We start from the raw sequence: 26,852 nt of genomic DNA, 5'->3' as shown, positions 1-26,852 counted from the left end.
TGCAATTGCATAGAGCCCCATGAAACCTTAATCCTGGGCCTTATCTGGAGAGAATGAAGTGTGGTGTATTTATCCTTAATATGATTAAATTGAAATGTTGAACATACAAATAATGACTAGTGTTTTGGAGTTCTTGTTGATGCTCTCAAAATTTCAATCAGTATATGTTTTATCTATTTACATATTGAGAGATTGTTGTTTTCTTATTTTTTTGTGTTTTTTTAGTCACTCATAGGTCGTAGCAGTTTGTAGACCATTTTATAGATTAGTACAACCTCTGTGTAGTTTGGCAAACTGAAGCTCCTGAAACAATATCTTGCATAAGAACCCCACAAAGCTAGAAACGGCTCTGAATTCACTGTTCTGCCGAGTAATACAACTTTTTAACGTTTATTTACTGGGGAGAGTTCATTGAGATTAAGAAACTCTTATTCAAGAAAGTCCTGGAAGCAGGTAAATTTAAGGGACTTGCTCAAGGTCCCACAGTGGATTGAAACCAACGACCCTTCGGTTACAAGCCCGCTTCCTTAAGTATTAGCATCATTGCCTTTTGTCGGTGTTATTGTTGGTTTACAAATACTGTGCTCTTCTTTAACCTAAAAAGAGGTCGAATATTTGTGATATTATTGCTGCCAAAAGTATATTTTTATTACATTCTGCTCTTCTGGTTTTAGTTTTAAAGGTCTTTGATCTTCACAGGTTACTTGTACACACTTTTTTTTTTTTAGTTACTTGTACACACTTAAATTACTTTTTTATAGTTAAAGGCTGATGCTGGTAAACAGAATGATACATACCAAATCTTGAGCACCATCTGGTCCATCTGCCATTACAGTGGTCCTGCTAAGGTGCATGTGATCCGGCCTCAGACAGGCACCACAGCGAGATGGGTCAAAGGTGTTGGGCTGGAACCTTCTGCAGTAATAGTCCTCAGTGGGAGGCGCCATGAATGGATCGTAATCTCTCCAAAAGCAAAAAATAAACCCCAGATGAAGGGTTACAAACACTTTACTTCGACATTATTTCCCATGAGACCTTACTGTGAATAATTAGCATAAGATTAATTATAACACACGTCACGAAAACAACAAGAATCCTATCACAATTAAAAAGACTTTGATAGTTGGAAGGTTAATGATGACCTCTGTATGTGACTCATGATTAAAACAACACTTTAAAATAAATGTTTTTTAAAAATAGAAATGAATGAGTCAATCTTCTGCATTAACTTCTGATATCACATTTATTTATATGTAAATAATGATACTCAATAAAGACGTGGAAAACACGCCACCTTCGTATAGGTGTGTCTTTGAGCCCCTTTACAACTGTGCACAGTGTCATTTGATCCTTCTGTTAAATTTGCCACAGTCACACATAATTAATAAATTACTCACAAAAAAAATGACCAGGTTTGCCTCCTTGTTTCAAAAAAGACAATTCCAACAGGAACAAATCCACAAGCGTTACCTTTGTAAATAGCTTTGTTTCCTGAACCCTGTTTGAAACTGAGTCTGGTATCACCAGTTGGAGTCTTTTATTAGAAAACAAACTGTCATTGGTTCTCACGTGAGCCCAATAAGAGGAGCGTGTCCTATCAGATGTCTTCGTCTTTAGAAAGTGAAGCAGAAGACTTACTACACCTGACAGATGTCGCGTGGACGATGACAGAATCCTGGACAGATGGAAGCTCCGCCTTCAACAGTGGACACAAAGACAAAGTTTGATGCGGCATTTAATCCCTTTAAATATTTAATTTGCGCAATTTCAGTCGGGATAGTCAAATTAGGAACAACACTTCATAATTTGCGCCATGCTAATGCTAAAAGCCTTACATATTTTCTTACTTATTTGACATGGACAAATTTGACATGCATAATGCTTCATAGGATATACAAAGTAGATACCATGCATACATGTTTCTATAGCTAATATGCAACCCCTGTTGATTCCATAATAATAATAATAATAATAATAATAATAATAAATTATTATAAACTTCAAACATAGAATTACACTACGAGTTTATGGACTTTTCCTTTTTCCGTTTCCACAAAACCTCTTCATCGGTTCCCTTTTTTCATGCCAGAGCTCTGGAATAAAATCCACAAAAGATCTTTTGGTCTTTTTTGACATAATTTCATCAGACATAGTGCATGCTCAAAGATTTCCATAACAACTCCCACATTGTTTTCTGAGGAGTTGTTTGCATCATTGTTAGTAGTGTTAATTCCCATCAGGCATCTGTGCAGTGGGACTATTTTGCATTTGCGGTTAGTGGTTGAAAAAAAAAAAAAAAAAAACACAAGAGGGGTTCAACAGAAGGTGTGTGCAGTGTTAAGTATTGAGCAGTGGCTTGGTTACTCTATACTTTATGCACTAGCTGTGAAATAGACATCAATAACCATGATGGACACGCACACAGCACACACAAATATTGCATTTTCAATGAGATCAGAGAATATTCTTAAGTAAACAAAAACTCAACTGAGGCTCACATACAGTACCTTTAGCATTGATTTAAGAGCAGAACTATGGTTTAATATTAAGTCTATTTAGCCAATTTGTATTGATGAGTGAGACAACAGCATATGTTTCTATTGGATTGATTATAAATGTTTAAAACACACTTTTATAGATGTTATTTATTGCAGTAAATCCATGTAATAGACTTTATCTCACATATCAGTGACGGCTTGCAAAATCAATATGGATGTTCAAAATGGACACAAATTCATAGATAATGGAGCCTTTTTCTTTTTTGTTTGTTGGTTTGTTTGTTTTTTAAAGATCATATCCATGCTGTTCAAGCACTGAGTAAAGCATCCAAAGTGTGTCTCTCTTCAGTTGGGAGTTGTCTGCATCCCTGTTATGTAGAATCCCGATGGGTAAATGTTTTCGTCTGCAGGGAGTAATGCAAGCAGGTGACTTCCCCCTCCTACTCCGCTTTTTGGAAAAATATGCTGACCTGAATCAGTGTTCACAGTGAGAAATTAGGCCACTGTGTACTTCTCAGCTAATGATGCATGGTATCCTTGGACCATTGCTTGTTTCCCTTCATTCTTCCCAACCAATTCTTCAATCTCCTTTTTTTTTTTTTTTTTTTTTTTTTTTTTTTGCTGATGATTGCATTCTTATGCCCCTTATTCCACCCTAACCCAAGCCTTGACTCATCTACAAACTGCTTTTAATTCTTTAAAATTATTATTATACCCTGCCAAATCAATGTTGGAGATTTATGCAGAATCAAAGACTGTCTGTCTCACACTAACCGTAGAATCATTGTACTATCATCTTTCATATCCAACATCTTGTACTGTCATCATGGTGCCCCATTACCTCTGCAACCGTGAAAACATGTCCATCATAGTGGTGCACTATGTTTGATCACTGATGACAATTTTCATACACATCACTGCTGGCTGTATCAAAAAAAGTTAGTTGGTCATTCAAAAATACTCACCAACAAGTTTAACACACAATCCAGCAACTATCTAACCTTTTTATTTCCCCCTATAAACAGTGTTAGAACCTGCTTCAGCTATTATGATCTATTTTAATGGCGTGAACTGCAATCTGGCCTCAAACTTCAGTTCCTCATTCACTATGATCATTATTATTCTAATTGTTGTAACGATTATTGTTGTTTATTCTGGTTGTCTACTGTGTTCTGTGTTCAGCTATTTGTAAATGTTGTGTAAAAGAGATCTTGATCTCAATGAGACTGCCTGATAAAATGAAGATTAAATAGATTTATTTTTTTTTTTAAAAAAAAGAAAATTTTGGCTTAAATGGCCACAGAGAGCAACCAACACTGCACTAAATAGCTCCGACTGGTTAAGAAGAGATAATGTAACCTTTAAGGGTTTTTACTCATTGACTAAATTAGTCAACAACGGTGTCTATGAAAAAATTAAATTATGCCTAAAGCTATTAATAAAATAAGTAGTCACATACAATCACACACATTCATTCCTTTTGAAAGCTTTGACTGTTTCTAAATAAAATTGTAATTTCAGAATTTGTATTCACGTCCCTGAACTTGGAAATTTAGTTTTTAAAGTTGTATCGATGTTTTTGTTGTTTACTTTTCTTTAAAACCTGTGCAGTCTAAGCCTGGGTTCTCCACACGTCAGCTGTAATGTCATATGCGAAGTGGAAAAAAGCTTTTAAAAATGTATGACAAATAAGTGAAAATGAGAAATACCGACGCAAGTGTTTGTGACTAACAGCACATCATCAACTAAACTATAAAATCACATTTAACAAGAAACATATTTATCCAATATTTATCCAATTATCTAGTTTATTAAGCATTTACAATTTGTATCAAACCAAAACATGTTGCCAAGAAAGTTTCTTCACCCGAGTCATTCTGACACCTCTGACCTCAGCCCCCTCAGCTCCATCTATGATCACTGCACAATATCCCAGCAACACAGAGCAATGCCCACCTGTTGTCTCTGCAACGAAGGAGGTTAATTAGGCATAAAAACAAGAACACGGAGAGCGAGAAAGGCAGAGAGGTTTGTCTATTTATACACAAGAGAAAAAAAATGTAAAAGATAAAGATGCAAGGTTACCCTGGAAACCAAAGTGTTGTTTCTAAAGCAAAAAAAAAACATTTGAAAGGGAACCAAGTATGAAACTTTAAACTACAGAAGTGTTGGAAGTGACACTACTGTCACATTAAAGTGTTGGTGTTCATTCACTCTTTTTATATACTGTATATGTGAACTAAAAAAATGATTAAGACTTTCCACCTGTTTGTAACACACCTTTTGTATTTCTTCCAGGCAGTTTGTATGGTACTGAAAGTTTGCTCTGATTGTTAAACAAGTTTGACATGTCTAAATAGAAATCTGCTTTACCTACAGAAGAGAACACTTTGCAATAAATAGTGAAATTAATGGTTAGCCTGGATCAGTGATATATAGGAGCTGGAATCTCAATTGTTTAAGGCAAACAAGGCCAACACAAGATCTGTCAGAGCATCTATCTGGGCTGCAGGATAATTTTACAGGGTAACATTGAAAATATGTAAATATCTCCATTTATTGGGTCTTGTCCTCATTGGAGTGTGCTACATTTGGAGATGTCCAACCTCCTTTCTGCACACACCGCTGTGCAAACAAAATCTTACTGTATATAAATAGATAGGAACATAATCACAGCTCTCTGTCTTTATTGCTCTGACTCTCACTCTTTCTCTCTCCCACCCCCCTCTCTCATGCACGCTCACACATGCTCATGCACTCAGTGAGAGATCGGGCTCGTGAACAGGCTGCAATCTGCAGGCAGCAGGATAGAGGCTATGATGGAGCGGCAAAGTCAAGCTTGGATAAGGGACACAAACATGTTTGCACAAGAAAGACATGGAAGCAGATTAACAAAGACTCGGTTTGTGCGTTGTGTGAAACCCTAAGGAAACGAAGAGAGGACAACAACATTCCAAAAGTAGATGTTTCACACTGTTGCTCTTCAAATGATTCCGTTTGCTGTCACACAGAGGTGAGTGCATGCTCTTCTTTAAAGTTTTTGTTCATAGAGTGATACTTTAGCAACACTCTCGTGTTTATTATACTGCAGGAAGCTGCTGCATTAGTCCAACTGTAGTTCCCTGTCCCCGTTTCCTCTAAATCGTTACCTAACTACTGAGAAAACACAATCAATATTTCAAAAAAATCCAACAAGTAAGCTAACAGAAAAGTAGCCACTGTAAAGAGGAAAAGGGATAATTCAAAGGAGGTATTCAGCATAACATCCCAAGTCTCCTGCTCTCTCTACCTCCTCACCCAGCTCCTCCATCTCTCTCTGATCCTCCCAGCTGTTGATTATTCCTGCAGGCGCTGCATTGATTTTCAGCACTGGACAGCTCCTGTAACCTCAATGTAACAACGCACGTCACAGCAGCTGCTCACAATTTGCCTCCTCATAACTTGTGGCTGCACTCTGTGAAGCCATTGTTCAGCATTTAAGACCATTTGAAACTATTTTGCAGTCAGCAGCTTTTAGTCGTAGAGGAACATGTTTCCCAAAGTTTTTTAAAAATGCATTCAAATTTTAAATGTATAAGATCTTGAAAAACAGCTGATAAATAGAATAGAGAATAGAATATACCTTTATTAATCCCCAGAGGGGGAATTCACATTTGCAGCAAAACAGTATATACAGTATAAGAACAGAGCGTAAGAACAAAAAAACATATAAATACTAACAAAGGATAATAGTGCAAAATATGTAAACATACATGATTATGGAAAATAACAACAATAGCAGAAAAGAAAGAAAGAAAGAAAGAAAGAAAGAAAGAAAGAAAGAAAGAAAGAAAAACAACAAATGTGCAAATGACAATTGAGGGAATTGAGTTGGGGTGTGTGTGTGTGTGAGTGTGTGTGTGTGTCAGTGTGGTTAAATCAAATGACGTCTACATTTCCTGATGAGATTACAATCCAAATTGATTCTGTCTTTTAATTTATTCTATAAATTTCATTTATTCTCTAATTCTTTTCTCTATTTTTGTGTATAACATTTTGTATTTATATCTGTATACTCATATATAGTGTCACATCTCCACACATGACTTGAGCTTCTATAAGTAGTCCTCACTGTGGGATGAGGAAGTAAAATGCAAACAAAGGGTTTGTTGTGTGTTTTTAATGCATTGTGTGAGTGAGTGTGGCTCCTTCAGTCTTCAGCAAATTGCATTATATGAGGTAACATCCCGTGATGTCATAATCTCTTCATCATAATCTGGATTTTCCTTGCAATCTGTCCAACGTAAAGAAGAAAACCCACACCTGTAATGGCCACAAGCTTATTTTTGTTTGTGTTTTTTTTTTAAATTATATTTCCCTTCTTCTTTTGTCATGATATCTGTGATTACATAAATGGGCTTTAAGCAGGTCAAAAAAGAAAGAGGCTAGAATCCACCTTTGGTTTACATGAGGAGATTATTTCAGATTGTAATCTGGTACAACTGTGTCCTTTGGTCTTATTTTAATTATTTCTGAGAAGAATTGTCTAGTGGAAAAGCTGGTAACTCTGTCATGGCTAGGTGTGGGAATTACACGATACTGATATTGTTACGATGTAGCGTTTCTACTGTGATTGATATATTGCCAGAAAATCACACAACACATTGCAATATCTGTCTCAAAGATGAAAAAAATAGTTTAGAACATGTGGTACAATGATCATTCACACTTTAAAGGCTTGTGAGAAGTTTCTATTGCCACTAATAACGATACAGTAAATGCACTAGGGGCGCACGGTGGCTTAGTGGTTAGCACGTCCGCCTCACAGCAAGAAGGTCCTGGGTTCAAGCACTGGGGTGGACTTGGGTCCTTTCTGTGTGGAGTTTGCATGTTCTCCCCGTGCTGCGTGGGTTTTCTCCGGGTACTCTGGCTTCCTCCCACAATCCAAAAACATGACCGTAAGGTTGATTGGAGTCTCTAAATTGCCCATAGGAGTGAATGAGAGAGTGAATGGTTGTCTGTGTCTGTGTTGCCCTGTGATGGACTGGCGCCCTGTCCAGGGTGTACCCCCGCCCAGCGCCCTATGCGAGCCGGAGATTGGCACCGGCAGACCCCCGCGACCCTGTTAAACGGGAATAAGCGGGTATGAAAATGGATGGATGGATGGATAAATGGACTTGATTTATATAGAGCTTTATCCCTACACTGAAGTAGTCTCAAAGCGTTTTTATTAATAAACTCATTCACACACCAGTGGGACTGAGCTGCCATGCAAGGTGTAGACTGGGATCGAACCCCCAACCTTTCTACCACCTGAGCCACGGTCACCCTCGTAGGTGAAAATGATGACTTTATACGCAACCAGGATTCAATCCTGATGGAACTCATTAGAGTAATTGAGGAACCAACCTCACTTAAATGGCCCAATTTCAGAGTTAGTGACAGCAGGCAGGAGTAGCTCCAAAAACAACAACCATTTCGTAAAATTCAAAAACCAAAAATCATAGTCCAACAAAGTACAGTATAAACCATTTAACTACAATCTAGAACCCAGCAAAGAACAACAAAAAGGGATAAAGATAAAAGTACAAACCAAAAGAGATGAAACTGATGAACCCAAAGCCAGGATGCATACAAAACCAGGGGAGGATAGGGACAACGCACCGCAAACGCTCTGTATCCAAACACTCATCTCTACAAAGTGATTCAAGATAATCAGGGAATTGTGAAAACAGGAGGCAATCCTATTAACTCTTCTTCCCATGTTAAATAACGAACACGCTGACAAGACCTAGAAATGCAGAGGCAGCAACAAAACAGAACAAATCAGATTAGCAATGAAATAAACTCAAGGCGTGATCAAAATGTGAACAGCAGAGGAATAGAAACAAAGGCCAACTGAATCTATTGAGAATAAACCATAATACATAAACACACATAAAGTTTTTGGTTTATTGTTTTTGTACAATAAACCATAAACCACTCGTGCTCTTGTGTTGTGTGCAGTTGTCCCTCTGTCAGTTATGCAACCTGATGCTTTTTGGTGCCCCTGGTTCCCAGATTGCTGACATAATAGGCGGAGCAAAATTGCCCCCAACCTTGTCGTCAAGCCAAACATCAGATCAATTGTTCCTCTACCAGTAGATTACCGCTGCTTCGTCGCTTTTTCAAACCTTTGTCTCTTCCCCTGCCTGTCTGGTTTTCCACTCCTGGTTGGCCTGAAGGTCCCCAAGGCTAATCACTAGCACGGACCTGATCAATAGGCTTTCATTACAAAAAAAACTGTCTGGTCTACTCTGTGCATTAGGGCGAGGCCAAAGTTTAATGTGAGGTTTTCACTGTCCTTTTTAGACAGAGCAACTCTACAAATGGTAATTTAGCTTGTGGTTGGTTTAACACTTTGACAAGAGTGGAATATGCCAATGAATAAAATAAATTTTCCATCAAAATGTTCCACAGATGCTAATGGTCCACAGTAGGTCTTACATGGCACATAATCTGGAGACCAGACTACTTTCTTCAGTACCGCTTATCAGCTTGTCTTTGATCTTTTAGTTGGATCTTGAAAAGCTTTGCTGAACCTGCTGCGATGTGTAGTGCAGAGATTTAAAAGTGCCCTTTTAATTTCTACAAATTTAACAACCCTGAAATTTTAGTTCAGTTCAATAATTAATGTCATGACTGACAAATTTAATACATTTTTCAATTCTCTACCAAATGCCAGCAATCATCAGTGATTTGGTTTGGGAAATCTAGTGTGCAGAAATAATTAAGCTATAAGTGAATGTGTAGAGAAAGAACAAATGTGACCCCTTTCGCAGGGTTCTGTTAAGAAGAGGTGGTGCTGACTCACGTTAGGCAAGGATCTATCGTGAAGTTGTCACAGAAGGACAATTACAGAAACAATTTCCAAATGACAAAACATGGTTTTGTACAGTGGGAGTAAAGCGGAGAACTCGTTAAATACAACTTGACACAAAGAGGCCGAGGGTAGAACAACTTCAAACCATAATTCCCAGGCTGTTAAATGTTGGGCAACACAATCATGTTCTCATCTAAAAACGTCTTACACAATCTCAATCATTTTATGGACTCCAAATGGAGTGAGCATACATAATTTTATATATTTATCTTCAATCATTTTAAATGATGGTTCCAATAAGCCGCAAATAGCATCAAGACTTAAATGTTTGTTTTATCTGGCTGGATTAACTTTTTTACCATGTGGCAATTTTTTATCAAACAACAAAACAAATCTTTGTTGTCTTTGTTGACAGGAAAAAAGCAGAGCTGCCACGTATGAGACAGACCTGAGCCTGTACTGCCTCCCTGCCCAGAAACAGTACGTTAATGGTTGGAACTGCCCACCCCAGCCTACACTACTGCCCCCGCAGACACAGCCTGATGATCACCGGTGCCATGGGAGCGGTGCGGGTCAACAGGTAAGAAGGATCAGAGACCGCATGACGCCATGTCCTCCGCCAAAGATTTGATGTTACAAGTTCTTTATATAATAAAAAGGATCCATTGCAAACAAAGGGTTTCTAGACCACGTTTAAATAGAATTACTTGATGGCTTCTACAGAGCAAAATGTGTTCTTTTGTTTCATAAATCAGCTGCCCCAGTAGTGCGCACAGGGCGACTTTTGAGTTTGTCTCCTCAGGGATAAAAGCAACAAATCTCTAATTCACAATTTCAAAACTTGCATGCCATTAACCACTGCTATAATAGCATGGGGGATTAGTTATCAACAATATAAGTCTCAAAGCAAGAAGAGCATGAGTTTGATTCCAGAAATTTTATAAGCTCAATTTTTCCGGGGGCCATCACAAAAACCCACCTATGATCGGGATATTGGTAAACAATGATTAACTGTGGTGTCACGCACATCAGCAGAACATCAACCCATGCCTCTGATCTGTAAATACTCTTCTTTGTTTAATGTCAATTAAATACCAATTTATCTTTATTAATGATCTCAGTTGAATATAACGATCTTTCCTACATCTTGATCCACATCCCATCTCTAATCAACATTAATGACATCTGATTAGAATTTTATAAGTAGCCTATATACCAGTAAACTAAACATTCTGGCAACCAATCAATGGCTCTAAAATACAACACGGAAAAGATCAATTCAGGATTAGTAATTACAAATACTGGAAAAGCCACATTATTCGAGTATCTAAAGTGATTTCATTCAATAACTTAATAATTAAGTCTGTGACTTTTAATTTCCTTATATTTAATACTTGTAGGGCGATGCAGCTGTGCAGTTGGTTAAATCTGATTTTATGCTAGTTTAGTTTTTAGCAGGATTAGAATTAACTCATAACTCATGCATTAGCTCTACTTTAAAACGTCTTTGTTGACCAAAACGAAAACCAACAACTCTAAAGTATCTTTAGGTTCGGTGCTGATTCAATGCCGTCAACTGAGTATATGAAAGTGTGCTCAGCTTCTGGTATTAACCACACTGCAGGCATTAGCCCAAAACCCCACCCAAAATAGATTTTGATTAAGAGATGGAAGGAATAATTGATAACTCAAGAGTTTGTCTTTATTCTTGCAGTGCTGTGTTGCAATTTGCTGTTAAACCATTTTTAAAGAATGCAGCATAACAGAAAACAGTATTTGGTTTTTGACAAATTAATTAACAGCTCTTATAAAACTTAATAATCACCTTCATTACCTCCTTTCAGATACAGCATCGTTTCTACAGATGAAGATGCCCTGAAGATCTCCACCCCAGGCCTCCACAATGGCCACAGCCCCCTGTCCCAGCCGACTCTATCGGGGACCCTGCTAGGTGAGGAAGGAGGAGGAGGAGAGATCCCAGGAAGTGATGAAGGAAGAGGAGTCGTATCTCTGAGGGTGAAAAATGAGCCAATGGTCCACAATCGTACGTCACCGTCATGCCGGCTGGGCCTGGATCTGAGCACGGGACGTCTGCGCAACCGCTTTGTGAAGAAAAACGGTCAGTGCAATGTGGTCTTCAACAACATGGAAGACAAGCCGCGGCGGTACCTGGCTGATATTTTCACTACCTGTGTGGACATACGTTGGCGCTACCTGCTGCTGATCTTTACCACTACATTCCTTCTGTCTTGGTTGCTATTCGGCCTGATCTTCTGGGGAGTAGCCCTTGCTCATGGAGACTTTGACTTTCACGTCCTTGTAAACGATGGAGAACCTGGGAGTGCCACTGAGGAGGAAAAAGAAGCATGGCGGCCATGCATCCTCCACATTCAGGGATTCATTGGGGCCTTCCTCTTCTCCATTGAAACCCAAACCACCATTGGATATGGTTTTCGCTGTGTCACTGAGGAATGTCCAGTTGCAGTCATAACTGTAGTGGTACAGTCTATTGTGGGCTGCATCATTGACTCCTTCATGATTGGTACCATAATGGCAAAGATGGTACGTCCCAAAAAGCGGGCGCAGACCCTACTGTTCTCACACCACGCTGTCATCTCTCTGCGAGATGGTAAATTGTGCCTCATGTGGCGCCTGGGAAACATGCGCAAGAGCCACATTGTGGAGGCCCACGTGCGTGCTCAGCTCATTAAACCACACATAACAGTGGAGGGCGAGTACCTTCCTTTGGAGCAAACAGACATTGATGTCGGCTACGATGACGGGCTGGATCGGCTGTTTCTCGTGTCGCCGCTGGTGGTCGTCCATGAGATAAACAAGAACAGCCCTCTGTATAACCTGAGCCATGATGACCTGCAAAAGGAAGACTTTGAGATTGTGGTCATACTGGAGGGGATGGTGGAAGCCACAGCTATGACCACTCAGGCCCGGAGCTCCTACTTGGCCAAGGAAATCCTTTGGGGTTACCGCTTTGAACCTGTAGTCTTTGAAAAAGGTGACCGCTACCACGTGGACTATTCTCGATTCCATAAAACTTACCAAGTGCCCACCACTCCTCACTGCAGTGCCAGGGAACTGAGCCACATGATGGGTTGTAGCAGGCAGACTTCATCCTCTAGTTCCAATTACTCACATTCCCCATCACCCTTTTCTCAAAGAGCAGCCCGACGTCTGCTGGGCTCTCACTCCCCGAGTGCTTTCTGCTATGAAAACGAGGTGGCTTTGTGCTGCGGGGATGAGGAGGAGGATGTGAAAGAGAAAGTCTTGAAGCTCAATGTAACAAGTGATATAGAAGTAAAGCTGAGAGACGACTTAAACATGGGTTTTAAGGAGGCGTTAGCGGAGGAACAGACGATGGAGATGTTGTGTGTGCTGGACACAGACAGTCAAATTGCTCTCGACAAACTCCAGCCCACCCTACCATTGTACATCAGCAGAGAGTCAGGAGTCTGATCAATGGTAATGGCTGCCTGTCCATTAGTTTCCTCTCTTTGGGTGCATCCAACCAAAGTATTGAACATGCGTGAAAATACAAGAGGGAGGACACAGTTTAATCTTGTACATGCAGAGAACGAGGGGAATGTTTTGGTTTTCCAGTTTATTATGACAGCACTTTCTGTATTACCATCAGCATCTTTAAATGCACATTTTATAGACGCACAAGTATCCTGCTGTTGTTATCCATTAAGATGGTTATCTCATGTGCAATTAGGTTGACTTGTGCTTTACTTTCAGTAAATAAATCTACTTTTATTTTTTAAATGTAAATGATTTTCACATCTGGATGTGGCACCTTTCTGTGAGGGGTTTGCATGTTCTCCCTGAGGCACTTTGGCATTGTCCCAAAGTCCAAAAACATGTACTGTGCGTTAGCTTGAATGGAGTAAGTGAGTGTGTGAGTGGGATTGTTCTTCTCTCTGGAATAGACTGGCGTCCTGTCCAAGGTCTAACCCACCCTGCGCCCGATGTGAACTAGGGTAGTCACCAGGCAGACCCCCGCGATCTTGTACAGGATGAAGCAGGGCCTGAAGAACAATGCGTGAATTTGAAATGATGCGCAGAAATAAAAAGGTTAAAATTGAATTATCTTGTTTTGCTGTGTGAAAAATAAACTATTTCTCTACAAAGCTTTGATTTGACTGTCTTTGTTATTTTCCACAGTTACCTTTCATCTTCTGTTGTTTCTATGACCACTAATACTACACAACTTAGAAAACATATTTCATCTTTGCAGATCAAGATAAATTACTTCATTGGTGGTAAGCTGCTACATATATCACGAGATAATCAAAACTGTTTGAGATAAATGTAAGAATAAAGCATTCTTCTTCTTCTTCTTCTTCTTCTTCTTATTATTATTATTATTATTATCATTATTATTATTTCAAAAAGGTTATCATTATTGAGCTTTTTAAATAGTTACTTCTCTTATGTAGGTTGACACAGGCTTAACCAAAACAACACGTTTACAGCACATTAACCAAATGCTGTGTTAATGTCATTAATATGAACTAATGTTTTCAATAACTTGAAGCTTCCTTTATTATTTAACCGTGGGTACTTTCTGGAATAGATGTTGTCTGATGGTTATGACACATAAAAACAACTGCTGGTTCAAGACCAAATCTGTGCAGAAAATAACTATTTTGTATGTAAAGAGTAATAAATAAACTGAAACTACAATAGTAGGTGAAATGGGATATACTGTTTTATAAAATATACACTTATATTGAATCTCTCTCTTTTTAATCTACAATTTGACTCTAAACTCTGTTTTCTCTCTGACTCTTAGATGTAATGTTATGAAGTGAAGATTTACCACAGAGAGTTTGTTTGTGTAGGAAAAGGAAGTAGAAAAGGAAAAGCAGGAGTTTCTGACTTACCATTAAGCGCACATGCATCACGTGACACTGCAGCTGCTGTCTGTATAGGTCATAATAATGTGTCTCTGTTTGTTGTGCATATGCCACCGTGTGGTTGAATAATGACACTACAATGTACCACACGGCTGTAGAATAAACATATTTCCTTGTTGATAATGATAATTGAATATGAAACCAGAGCTTTTCTTAATGTGTCTGATTTATATGGGATGTGAAAAACTCTAAAGGTGATGTTTTAAAATATGTGAGCAAATAAACTTAAAAATTAAAATGTACTTGTGTGCTGTTTATTAAGATTTTATTTATTTTTTTACCTTTACTGTGCATCTGTTACAGCTTTTGTTAAATGAACTTATAAACTTGTTGAAATCTATAACTTCTCTGTTGTTCTTATTTGCAAATGAATGCATAATTTTCATTTTGATTCTGACTTTTCCGATTTGCTTGAGTGGCATTTCATTGTGAAGAAGTGATGATGTGACGTCATGATGATCAGACAAAAGCTTTAAGTGGGGGGGGGGGGGGGGTCATAATTGCCCCTTGATGTATTATATTTCTGGAGAAAAGATAACACCACTGAATACATGTAATATTAGTGAAATATAACCTGGTAGTTTAATGACTGAAAATAAACTAATATGACTAATATTTGTATATTTGTGTAGTTATTATTTTTTTATCTTATTTAATTTTTCTATTGTAATGTATGCACGTGTATGTGATCAATATTTAATTAACATTCTTTTACTTAATTATGTACGTTTTCTTGTATTCTTTCTTTGTTTAGTGTTTATTCTTTTCATTTGTAATATTCCTCAAGAATCTGTGACGTAAGTAATTTCCCCCTGGGATAAATAAAGTACTTCTGATGTTGTTGCGTGACTTATATTCATTTGACTCTTTAAACGACCCAATGGACCAAATGAGTGTTTGTATCCCACCTGCAGACCTGATCCCAGCATGAATGGATACATTTGTTTTCAGTAATGGGTGTATCTAGTTATTTTTGTAATATATTACAGAAATATATTCCTTTTTGAAGTAACTCAATAGTGAAAAGTGGTCATATACTAAAATTAAAGAAACTCAATGCATATTAAATTTAAGTGCATATTTGCTTTGTTTTCTCACTGTTTTGCAAATATTCGAAGAAAAACAAAAAAAAAGATCATTAGTTAAATATAACTTTCTGCTCCTGAAACAGCAGAAGTATTGACCCAGTATTTACCCAACACTAGTTATTTTCTATTTGTCCCACATGAAGTTAAAAGGTAAGTCATAACCAGATAGCTTCACAAACTCTATTTTGTTGCAGTAGAAGAAAATAAATCTAAATGACAAAAGATTTGAGAAATATGTATTCGAAAATGTATATTAATGTTGCCGTGGGGAATCACACTGTCCCCACATTTATGTCAGGAGTCTGACTTGCAAAACACATGTTGGCATTACTCACAGTTTGTGTGGAACACAAATAAAACACTATTCACTTTTCAGAAAATGCACTCAGTGAATAAATACATTTTATTTGGTTGTCCATTCAAAGCACAGTACATTGACAAATACCACATTCACCAAATACGTCTCAACCAGACATTACAAATGAACTATTTAAACTATTTAAACACAACAACAATTCTCAATTAAATTTGATACATTAATAATTTCCAACTCATAATAAATTTTCTTTAATAACTTATTTTCCTGATTTTTTATTCTTTTTTTTTTTTTTACTTTTATGACAACAGTGTGTTAATTATTTCACATTTGATCATTAAGAATAAGATCGTTCCAGATTTTTATTCCAGATACCCTTTGTTGTCTAATATTAGTTATTGATTTTTGGTTCCAAATTGAAGAAAACCTCTAAGATTATAACGACAGTTTCTTAATTTGAAGAATACTTGAATACCTATAGGTATATTTTTAACCTAACTATAGCATATATTTTAATATATTTGATTTTATGAAAAGTTGGTTAGTATGGTGACGTTATCCCACTTTATTAACTAATCTTATTGCCCTTTGTTGTAATTTAATTATTGGATCAATGTGTGTTTCACAAGCATTTCCCCAAATTTCTGAGCACTAAGCATATTTAACAAATATTTAATTGTATACCAATTGTTTAAATATTTATGATATGCTGTATATGTGGTTTCCAGCTCGTCTGATGGTCGATAATCACTCCCAAGAACTTTGTCTCATGAAAACGCTCTATTTTAATCCCTTTCCAATACAGTTTTAGATTGGGTCGAGCCCTGCTGCAATTGGACCCAAAAAATATACATTTTGTTTAAATCAAACCATTATTTAAATAAAGTGAAGTCCTTTTCAACCTGCTGAATTAACCAATCCGTCCCAATTGTGTTGAAAATAGCAACGTTGAAAACCACTTTTCCCATTTTATACTTTATTGCAAACAACTTGGCAAAGACATTCCTTAGTGGATACAGATCAACTTGAGTACGGACACACAAAATAAAATCAATGGAAGGCCAGTGTGATAAAAACCATGTATTAAATAGTGTTCACTGTGTACTGCAGAGAATTAGTATTTTGTAGAGAGTCATTTACAGATAAATTAGAAGCTAACAGCATGCTTCACATTTGTACTTAGTATTTAAGTCCAGATAAGAGCAGCTCCATCAAACCCAGCCATTGTTCAAATAACAAGTAAGACTCACTCATGCTGTTACTGTAATAAAGCAAATATTAAAGCTTACTGATCATTTCAATCCAACTTTCCTCCTTGTTTCTCTTTTTAGTGAGAGATTTATAAAACTGCAGGGCATGTTTGGGGTCAATTATAATTGCGACTGTGTAATTAGTAATTGTCGATTGATTACAATTACAAGTGAAATCGTAATTGAAAAAATTTGTTGTTGTAATTGAATTGCAATTGAGTTCAGATAGTTGACTTTGTAATTGTCATATGCATTTTATAAAAAACTGTAGTTTACATAATGTCGTTAAACGCTGAAATGGGGAACAATGTTACAGTTCATATGGTTTACACGTAGGCATACGTAATAAACAATTATTAAAATATGTTTCATATCATGTTTAACTGCATCACTTCTCTTGAGGATCATTTTACCATTTAAAAAGAATTGAAATCTTGGGGTATACTGACAAAAAAAAAGCTCAGACACCCACACACCAAAAATATTAATACCAATATTTTCATTGATTAGGAAGCCTAGCAAGGTAACAAAGAGAGGAAAAACTAATTGGACGATAGATAATATTTTAAGTGTATTTTACAGCTGATTTAAGACACGGGTCAAAACTGATCCGTTATTATAAGAGATGCTAACAGAAAGCTAACACATGTTTATGTTCATTTATGGGCCTTTTTATCAAAGGCTTACTAATTATGATTAATTAAACTTTTGTAATTGAGAACGGAATTGTAATTGATTTCAGGGGGAAAATAATCATTGTAAAAATGCTGTTCAACGTGATCGTAACTGAGTTGTAATTTAACATGGATAATTGAAGATGTAATTTAATTTAAAAATGTAATTGACCCCAAACCTGCTGCAGAGGATAAGAAATGGAGGAAATAAACTTCCAGAAAACATCAGAAACTGTGGCAATTACCCAACCTTCAAAGCAGGATAATATTGTACTTTTTTCTTGGGCTCTGACTGTGGTTTTTTTTATAGTTTTTAATTTATTGTAAATAGTATATGTGATATCGTGTTTTCTGCTGTCAGCAGTTTAATGTTTGTCTCATTGTGCCATGTTGTTTAACTGTATGTTAAATGTCATTATAATTATAATAATGCATTGGATTTTACATAGTGCTTTATCATGAACACTCAAAGCGCTTTACAGAATTAAGGCATTATTCTTTCACTCCACGCTTAGTGGTGGTAAGCTATTATTGTAGCCACAGCTGCCCTGGTGTAGAGTGACCATTGTTCAACTGTATGTAATATCACGCTTACCTGCCCTAGGACAATGGATGAAATGTAGCTATTGTGCTAACTCCAGCATGATTATGTTGACGCTGTTTGCTGACACATTGATTCATATGTAATGTCCTAATTCAAATAAATAAATAAATCTCCCCTGTGTTAAAAGACATTTACCTTCTTTGAGGTACTTCCTGCTTTCTGCTCTGAGCCTGTTTTCTGATGCGTGCTAGGGTAATTATCCATATCTTCACATCCCCCGGTCATCACCGTCAGGGCTGGGAGTGCAGCTGGGTGACCTCTCCGACCTTTCCCAAAGCTGCTAATGGCCGACTTGGATCCTCGCTAATAAGTCACTGTGCGTCGATCCTCGTGTAGGTTGAGTGTGTGAGTGCGTGCGCGTGCTTTCATGTGCACTGGTCACTGTATATGTGTTTGGCCTCTCTGGCCTCACTGGCTGTTGGCGGCCTCAGGCTGTGGGATCAGAGCTGGGGACAGCATGAGCGCTCAGCAGGGGACGGTGTTCAGGCACCAGGAGACGTGGTCGAGGCATCTTCCATCCCATAATGAGCTGTTGTCTGTGTGGTGGAGCTGTGAAGCTGCTCACTGGGGGAGACAGAGGATCATTGTGTATTGCTCAGCTGAGGAGAGCTGACTGAAGTCAGGCTGGGAAGCACCACAGGGCAAACGTCCCTCTGCTACATCTCTAATGCTGCTCTAACATGTTGGATTTTCACCTAAAACACTTAACAGTCATTATATGAAGTGAGCTAGTCATATATGTTTATCTCTATCAGATCCTTTCAGAGGAAACACTCAACGCACACTGAATAACATCAATAAATTAAATATGTCTAGATCACATTCAGGTGGTAAAGAGTGTCCTTGTAGAAATACTGTTAATTGATTGAAATCAAGTAAGTCATACATGAAATACTCAAGTACAAGTATATAGTAGATCAATTAAATAGTACTCAAAGTTAAAGTTACTAGTTACTTTCACTCCCCACGTTTAGTTTTGGTAATAAATATACATCTCATGTATAAACTTAAAAAGGAAGAAATGAGATCTTGCACAATTGGAACATAATTTATTTTCCGCAAAGGCATCTGGATAAAATAAAACGTTTGTCTAAATGTACAAATCTTTTTTTTTTTTTTAATAAAATAACCAATACATTGAATTCAAAATAAATAAAAAATGATCAGGCTCTAAGTATAGCTATATAAAATGAACTCTAAAACAGTGCCATGCCAAATGTGCCACTTGGGAAACAACAAAATAGGTAGAAATCCCAACCTGAACCAAAAAAAGTGGCTGGGCTTTGATCAGAAATGACACGACTAAGAACATATGGGTTATGTTCAATGTGTCTTCATAAACTGAAGAGACCATGAAACAGAAATTGAAAAAATAAGCACAAAAAATAATACTTGTTCAGTCACAGTTGGGTGTAGAAATGTAAAGAATTAAATGCACTTCAGTACAAGAAAAACTACTGATTTAGAAATATACTCAAAAAAAGTACAAGTACCCATAAAATCAACTCAATTGCAGTAATGTGAGTTTCACCTCTGATCACATCCGTACATACATTAATCATTGTAGAACTGACACAATGTAATTGTGTGTTTTTGAGGCATAATCTGGATCAATGTCAGAATTATAGAGAATTCAATTTCACACTGCAGTCCAACACACAAGGAGAATGATGACTATCTGTAGGGACACTGTTTAAAAAACAGGTTATGAAAAATTAACACAATACAGGTTTTTTACTTATTAATTCAGTCGTTACTTCCAGATTGGATGTTGTGATGCTCTGCAGGCTTCACATGTGAGAAGTTCTAAAATGTATATACACGTAAAAGCAAAATCAAACACAACAAATGATGTAAAATGAGGCAATGAAGCAGAGTAATACACAACTCATGATCAGTCAAATTTAGCGTTGGGGAAAAAATTACTTACAGTATATGATGAGTTTAGTTACACAATAATAGACAAGTTAAGAAGATGGTTTTGCAGGTAGCCGAAACTGAAATAAGGAACAACCAAAAACATGGGAACCAAGATATCATTTCTTTTTCACGTTTGTCCAGCACCATGTTTGAAAATCTTTAAAATGCATAACATCGTATAGAGCAAAGATAACTGAGCAGGTGGTTGTTTGATCGTATGGTCATAGTTACTCTTTCACTCACAATGTGCCTCAATTATTACCAATGGCAGGCCTCAGCTTAGCTCAATGCATCCATCCCTTCATCCATCCATCATTCATTCATTCATCCGTGATCTCTCCACCCATCCATCAATTGATCCATCCATCCACCCACACATCTATCTATTCATTCATCCAACCATCCATCCATCCATTAATCCATCGATCCATCCATCATGCATTATCTATCATTCATCCACCCATCCATCATTCATTCATCCGTGATCTCTCCACCCATCCATCAATTGATCCATCCATTCCTCCATCCATCATTCATTCATTCATTCATCCATCCATCCACCCTCCCATCTATCTATTAACCACCCATCCATTCATCCACCCATCCATTCATCCATCCATCCATTCATCCATTGTCCATCCACCCATCCATTCATTCATTAATCCATTCATTCACCCACCCATCTATCCATTCATTCATCCATCCATTCCTCCATGCATTCATCCATCCATCCATCCATCCATCCATCCTGCATTATCCATCATTCATCCACCCATCCATCATCCATTCATCCATTCATCCATTCATCCATTCATCCATTCATCATCCATTATCTATTATCCATTATCATTATCCATTATCCATTATCCATTATTCATCCACCCATCCATCATTCATTCATTCATCCATTCATCCATTCATCCATCCATCATCCATTATCCATTATCCATTATCCATTATCATTATCATTATCCATGATCCATTATCCATTATCCATCATTCATCCACCCATCCATCATTCATTAATTTATCCATCCATTCATTCATTCATTCATCCATCCATCCATTATACATCATACATCATACATCATACATCATACATATCATACATCATACATATCATACATCATCCATCCATACATCATACATCATACATATCATACATCATCCATCCATACATCATACATCATACATCATACATCATACATCCATCCATTCATACATCATACATCCATCCATACATCCATCCAGTTGCTGGTATTAGCAGTGAGTCATTAATGCTCATGACAGATCCTGTTGAAAATCTGCATCATTAAAGGGAAGATTATGTGTTCAGTCCCACTCAACATTGTTGAATTGTATTGTTCTCCAGAAGATTTTAGAATTTTATCCTTGTACTTGTGTCTGTGTATGAGTGTAATATAACATCCGACACATCGGGAAAACATCTAAACTCCACTGATAGAGATTTGGGATTAAACCCAAAATCTTCCTGCAGAGAAGCTGATCGAGCTGCCCTCAATATCTGCTGGAATTACACTTGTTTACAAAATCTAAAGCCATACTTTAAAGCTTCTACCTGCTGCTTAGCTCACCTGCCTTCTCTCAGACATAACGTTTATGTGTTCAAATTCATCATTTTTTATGTATTGCTCTTCAGACCAGACAAATCTACAGCCCTGAGATTGACAGACATGGGTAAAATGCATTTTTCACTCTCTCCTCCCAAATATCCCATCCATCTTTCTGCCTTGTTTCCTTTTATCTCGGCTTCTGCTCGGACAACAACAGCCTCTTTCATGTGTCCGTCTTCCTCTGAGACCCTCAGGCCTTTCTCCTCTTTCTTTTTAGCTTCACACAGACTAATTAAATGTTCAGTTCAGCTCTTGATTCCCTGATAACTCTCACATTTTACTCATGAATGCCTCTTTAAAAACAGAAACAAATTTCAGAAACGTTTTTAAATGTCACTTGGAATTCCAAACAGTCTGAAGATCAAATTAAATGCTTTACAGCATTCAGAAAGTTGTGCTTCACCCTTTTTTTACAACAGCAGTCAGGTTTGATTTAAAACTGTGTTGGAAACATGTGGACAAATTAGGATAAAAGACAAATGTGATTCACGAACTGAAGAAAAAAACCCATCAAGTTTAATGATGATCTTACATTAATGTTGTGTTGTCATTTTTTTGTTCAAAAGTGCCACAAAAAACAAGCAAACATTTAAATTATTTAGTTCGGAGAAAAACTTTTTTTCTCATGTTATTAATGAGGACAAAACTGATTTATAATAACTATAGGAATGTAATAGAATTAAACATTTATTTCTATTTTTAATTAGTATGTTTGCTTTTTTTCTCAAGAACATCACAGCTAATATTTCAACAGAAACTGTGTGTGTGTGTGTGTGTGTGTGTGTGTGTGTGTGTGTGTGTGTGTGTGTGTGTGTGTGTGTGTGTGTGTGTGTGTGTGTGTGTGTGTGTGTGTGTGGTGTGTGTGTGTGTGTGTGTGTGTTTTAGTGCTGATGATGACATAAATCATTTGGGGAAAGTCAAATATTTTCTGCTGATTTCATTTTAAAACATCTCCTTTCATGATTCCTAGAAGGTCCTTGAGCTCCTTGAACAATGAATCCAGTAAAATATATAAGAGTTAAGTGAATTTAACTCGCTGGTTCACCAAATTCTGTTAGCATGTACTTATTGCACTTATTGAATTCTTTCCTCAGAGCTGTTGACCATTATAACAAATGCTTTTACTTTCAGATACCATCACAGTTTGATCGCTATATCAGATTTGGTTCATTTGATCGTTTTTCATTGTAAATTTAAAATGAAAATAATCCATAAGGCAATTTCTCTTCAAAACATCGATGACAACATCAGGGGATGTTTTCGAGCGCAGCCAACAATCGTCATAAATACATGACTAAACAGCGTGCTGGCATGTCTGACTGAAGGGCAAAACAGTCATAAACCGCATCAGCATGAATGCGACTATTGTCCCATCACCAACATCACCGTCCTCGTCACTGCACACACGATTCCACCACCCATCTTTGAGTTTTAGAGTTATTGGTGAGTATCGCTTCAACTCAAGGCCAGTGTTCATTTTTTTTTTTTTGACTAAAAGTTTGCCTCATGTGTTTTGTCGACAAAACTATATGACTAAAAACCAAATCAAAATATATTGTTGTGATTTTTTTTTAATCATCTAATAAAAACAGAACTATAATGTTCACACATGAAACCTAATCAGACCAAAGTTTCTTTTTTTCAATCAAAACTACTTTTGTTGTGTCGGTTAGGAGTAGTCAGGGTATGTGATCCAATAGGAAATAAGCTGATTCTGTTTGTGGACATAAGATGTCTCATGTCATCATACGCATTAATCACATCAAATCTGTCTGTGCATATTTCAAAATTTTGATACCATCCAACATCAGGTTGATAAATGGTCATTAAAACACTATTTTATTGCATGTAGTCAAATCTATCTGTAACAGATTTAGTCGACTTCATGTCATTTTTGTCAGTGATTCTCAAGTGGGGGTACATGATGGCACTACAGGGGCTACTTGAGAGAGAGAAAGTGGAAAATTAACAAATAAAGTGTCAGTCTTGGTCCCACTCCAGCCGTGATGTGACCGGAAAAACTATAGAAATAAATCTATTCAGGAGCCACGAAATCAGTGTTTTTCAACCTTGGGCTCGGGACCCCATGTGGGGTCACCTGATATTTCTGAAAAATTCAAATACATTTTTAAATGTATTTCTTTTTTTTCCATTATTATTTGTTTTGTTTTTTGTTTTTGTTTTTTATTAAAAACTTAAAACAACACACAATCTTAAACAACTGTATTTTTACACTTTCACTTTGTGAATCTAGTTCAACTAAAATGCAGTCACTAATTCTATTATTTGGGGTTGCCAGAAATCCTTGATATCAAAATGGGGTCACGACCCAAAAAAGGTTGGGAACCATTGCACTAAATAGTGTTTCATTCCACTTATTTACAAAGTGGGTTTCTTTGAAATGTGTGTAATCACTCGTTCATTCCATCATTATGCTCTATAGTTATTTTTCAATAGTTTTTTAAAGAAAATGTTGTAGTCGAACAAAGGGGGTACTTGAGACAAAAAGGTTCGAGAACCACTGATTTAGCTGACCAAAACCAGAATACATAACTGAAACAGTCCTGATGACTACATTTTGACCAAAATTAAGTTGCATTTTGGTTTAAAAGAGATGACTAAATCAAAATTTGGTGTCAAAACTTAACACTGCTCAAGTTTAGTGTTACCAGTTGTTGCATTGGAGCTAATTTGTTGTTGTTTTCATTTCTCGGGTGTTTTCTTGTTTCTCTTCTGTTTCCCTCGGTCAGGCTGAGAAGAAGAGATGCGAACACAGCAAACCCCACAACACTAGACCATTCATGATGCCCTGCAATGCAATGATGATCCTACTCTGCCCCCCCACCCTGCACCAGCCTCCACAGCTGCACAGGAATGTGGTCCAACAAGTTACCCGCTCCCACTCGCCCCTTCCCTTCCCTGCTGCTGCTGCCACCACCGCCACCGCCTCACCGCCACCAGTGACTGCCGCCGTGGCAACCCAAGCCTCCCCCCCCCCCAACCTCACAAAAAAAAAAAAAAAGAAAGATGAAGAAGGCAAGAAACTATAGAGGATGGATGTGGGGAGGGGGTGGGGGGTCAGCAGATGAGGCACAAAGAGAGGATTCATGCTTGGTCACATACACTCCCAGAGAAAAAAGAGGGGCACCCATTTAGGGTGGTGCAGCTGCACTAATTCACTGGGTGAAAATGGGCGAAAAAAGGAGTGGGAGAGGTCAGATGGCAGAAGCGTTTTTTATGGATGCGGCGTATCACTACATCATCACTGCCTACCAAGTCTGCATGATGGATAAAAACAAGAAATCCGAGCAGAAAAACACCTGCAGGCACAGATTTCAGATTAAAAAAGCATCTCCTTGCCCTTTATCAACACGCTGTTATTTCACACTCTCATCATGTGCTCATTTTTAACTACACCGCAATCAACGTGCAACATTTCACAACAGTATCCTACTAAGTAATGTCAAAGGCTAGAAATCTCACTGAAATCTTTGCACAAGTCTGAGATAACCAACAAGCAGAGGAGTCACATGAGTTTCAGCGTTTAGTGCTAGTCAAGCTCATGAGCTGGAATTCCCCATAAAAACCAGCTCACGTGGGTTTCACACACATCCCTAAAACAAATGAAGTTTAGAAGATGATCTCTACAAGTTTGCATGTGTTCTCCAATCACATAAACACAACTTTAAATGACTCTTGAGGTTAAAGTGACTGTTTCACTATTTAAAGCTAAACTCAAGGCCTTGTTTTCCCCCCAATTTTGTTTTTCACGTCCCTTTTGTCAAGTTCATCGTCATTTGGAACAAATGACGGCATTCATGTCAGGCCAAATGTGACTATTGACGTGGGGGTGAAGGCTTTCCACCAATTATACAGCAGTTTAATGCAGAATGTGACCCAGCATGTGAATATTTGACCGCAGTGCGTGTGTCCCTTATCTGTATCCCACTTGCTCACGGTCCGAGTCTTTCTGTTTTCATTTTTCTTCACTTCTTTCTCTCCAACCATTGTCACATTTTAGGAATTTCCCTGTGGGTAGATGTTCAAGTATTAGGGTCAAAGCTAAGATCTTTCCTTGTCTTTAAAATCACCTGATCACCAAATTGTCTAACTGAAAAATCACCACAATGAGAGTATTCTTCAAAAACATACACTTCTACCACATGACGGCTCATAAGAAATGCCCTGAAGGATACGTGTGCACCTGAGGGGTGACTCTTTGACTCCCCCACTGTTGAATGAGATCTTTGACCTCCTGGGGGGATCATGAGACCGACTGTCCTTCCATCCTCGCCCCTCACTCTATACCCAGGAGCTGCAGGAAACATGCTCTTGTGACACAGTGGTCTGTGCAGCCATGGAGAGGTCCATTACTGCAGTCACATGGCAGGTTAGCACAGGGACGGATGAGACCATGTGAGCTCTATTTTCTAACTAGCTACAGCTGCCTCGGGGCTCATGATGGTTTCACATGGAATGTAGATAATATATGAAAATGCATGGAACAGTTCGGACTCAATGTCCAAAGTATGGGAGCTTTTTTGTCAATATGGCCATTTTTTGTTGCCTTTTTGTGGGTTTTTAGAGTCATTTTGAGTTTTTCTTATATTTTTTTGTTTTATTGTTGTCATCTGTGCAATTTTGTGTGTCTGTGTTATAATTGTGTGTACTTTAGTTGACATTTTGTGCATTTTGCTGGCATTTTCTGTGTTCCTTGAGTTTTGTGTGTTATGTTAGGCTTCATCTAACTTCCAACCTCATGAATCACAATTTTGTCTTGGGGGCCCAGAAAATTAGACTGAGAGCCGCATGTGGCCCCCGGGCCGCCATTTGCCTATGGCTGATATCTTAGGAGCTGATATAGACCTTTAGATTGGTATATATGAAGTTACACATTGTGAATGAACTTTTACATGCTTTGTAACTCAAAAAGCATCAGGTGAAACATCCCATTGGAACATCCCAACCTTTTTTGGAATATAACTCCATTTTCATATCAAAAGACTTTTTTTCTTCTTCTAGAATTAGGTTTTTTGCACATTTGTTAAACTGTGTTACAAATAAAGTAGCTAGGATTAGTACACAAAGTGCAG

The 26,852-nt window shown here is 37.6% G+C and overlaps 1 protein-coding gene across 1 annotated transcript; it reads left to right on the top strand.

The window, feature by feature from the left end:
- The first annotated feature begins 5,259 nt into the window (after positions 1 to 5,259).
- Positions 5,260 to 13,375, top strand: LOC114461971 (ATP-sensitive inward rectifier potassium channel 12-like). Its single transcript, XM_028444507.1, has 3 exons — positions 5,260 to 5,511; positions 9,755 to 9,919; positions 11,184 to 13,375. Exons 2-3 carry the CDS (start codon positions 9,828 to 9,830, stop codon positions 12,808 to 12,810), a joined length of 1,719 nt encoding a protein of 572 aa, XP_028300308.1. The 5' UTR covers positions 5,260 to 5,511; positions 9,755 to 9,827; the 3' UTR covers positions 12,811 to 13,375.
- The last annotated feature ends 13,477 nt before the right edge of the window (positions 13,376 to 26,852 follow it).

This window comes from Gouania willdenowi, chromosome 1 (genome assembly GCF_900634775.1).
Source record: "Gouania willdenowi chromosome 1, fGouWil2.1, whole genome shotgun sequence".
Lineage (NCBI taxonomy): Eukaryota > Metazoa > Chordata > Actinopteri > Blenniiformes > Gobiesocidae > Gouania > Gouania willdenowi.
Note: the sequence above shows the minus strand (reverse complement) of the source record. Positions and strands in the feature narration are given on the sequence as shown.

Bases quoted from the DNA above. Each gene is read 5' to 3' on its own strand.
- LOC114461971 (XM_028444507.1), top strand. From the start codon at position 9,828: ATGGTTGGAACTGCCCACCCCAGCCTACACTACTGCCCCCGCAGACAC. The intron at 9,920-11,183 runs GTAAGAAGGATC...ACCTCCTTTCAG, and splicing joins GGAGCGGTGCGGGTCAACAG to ATACAGCATCGTTTCTACAG.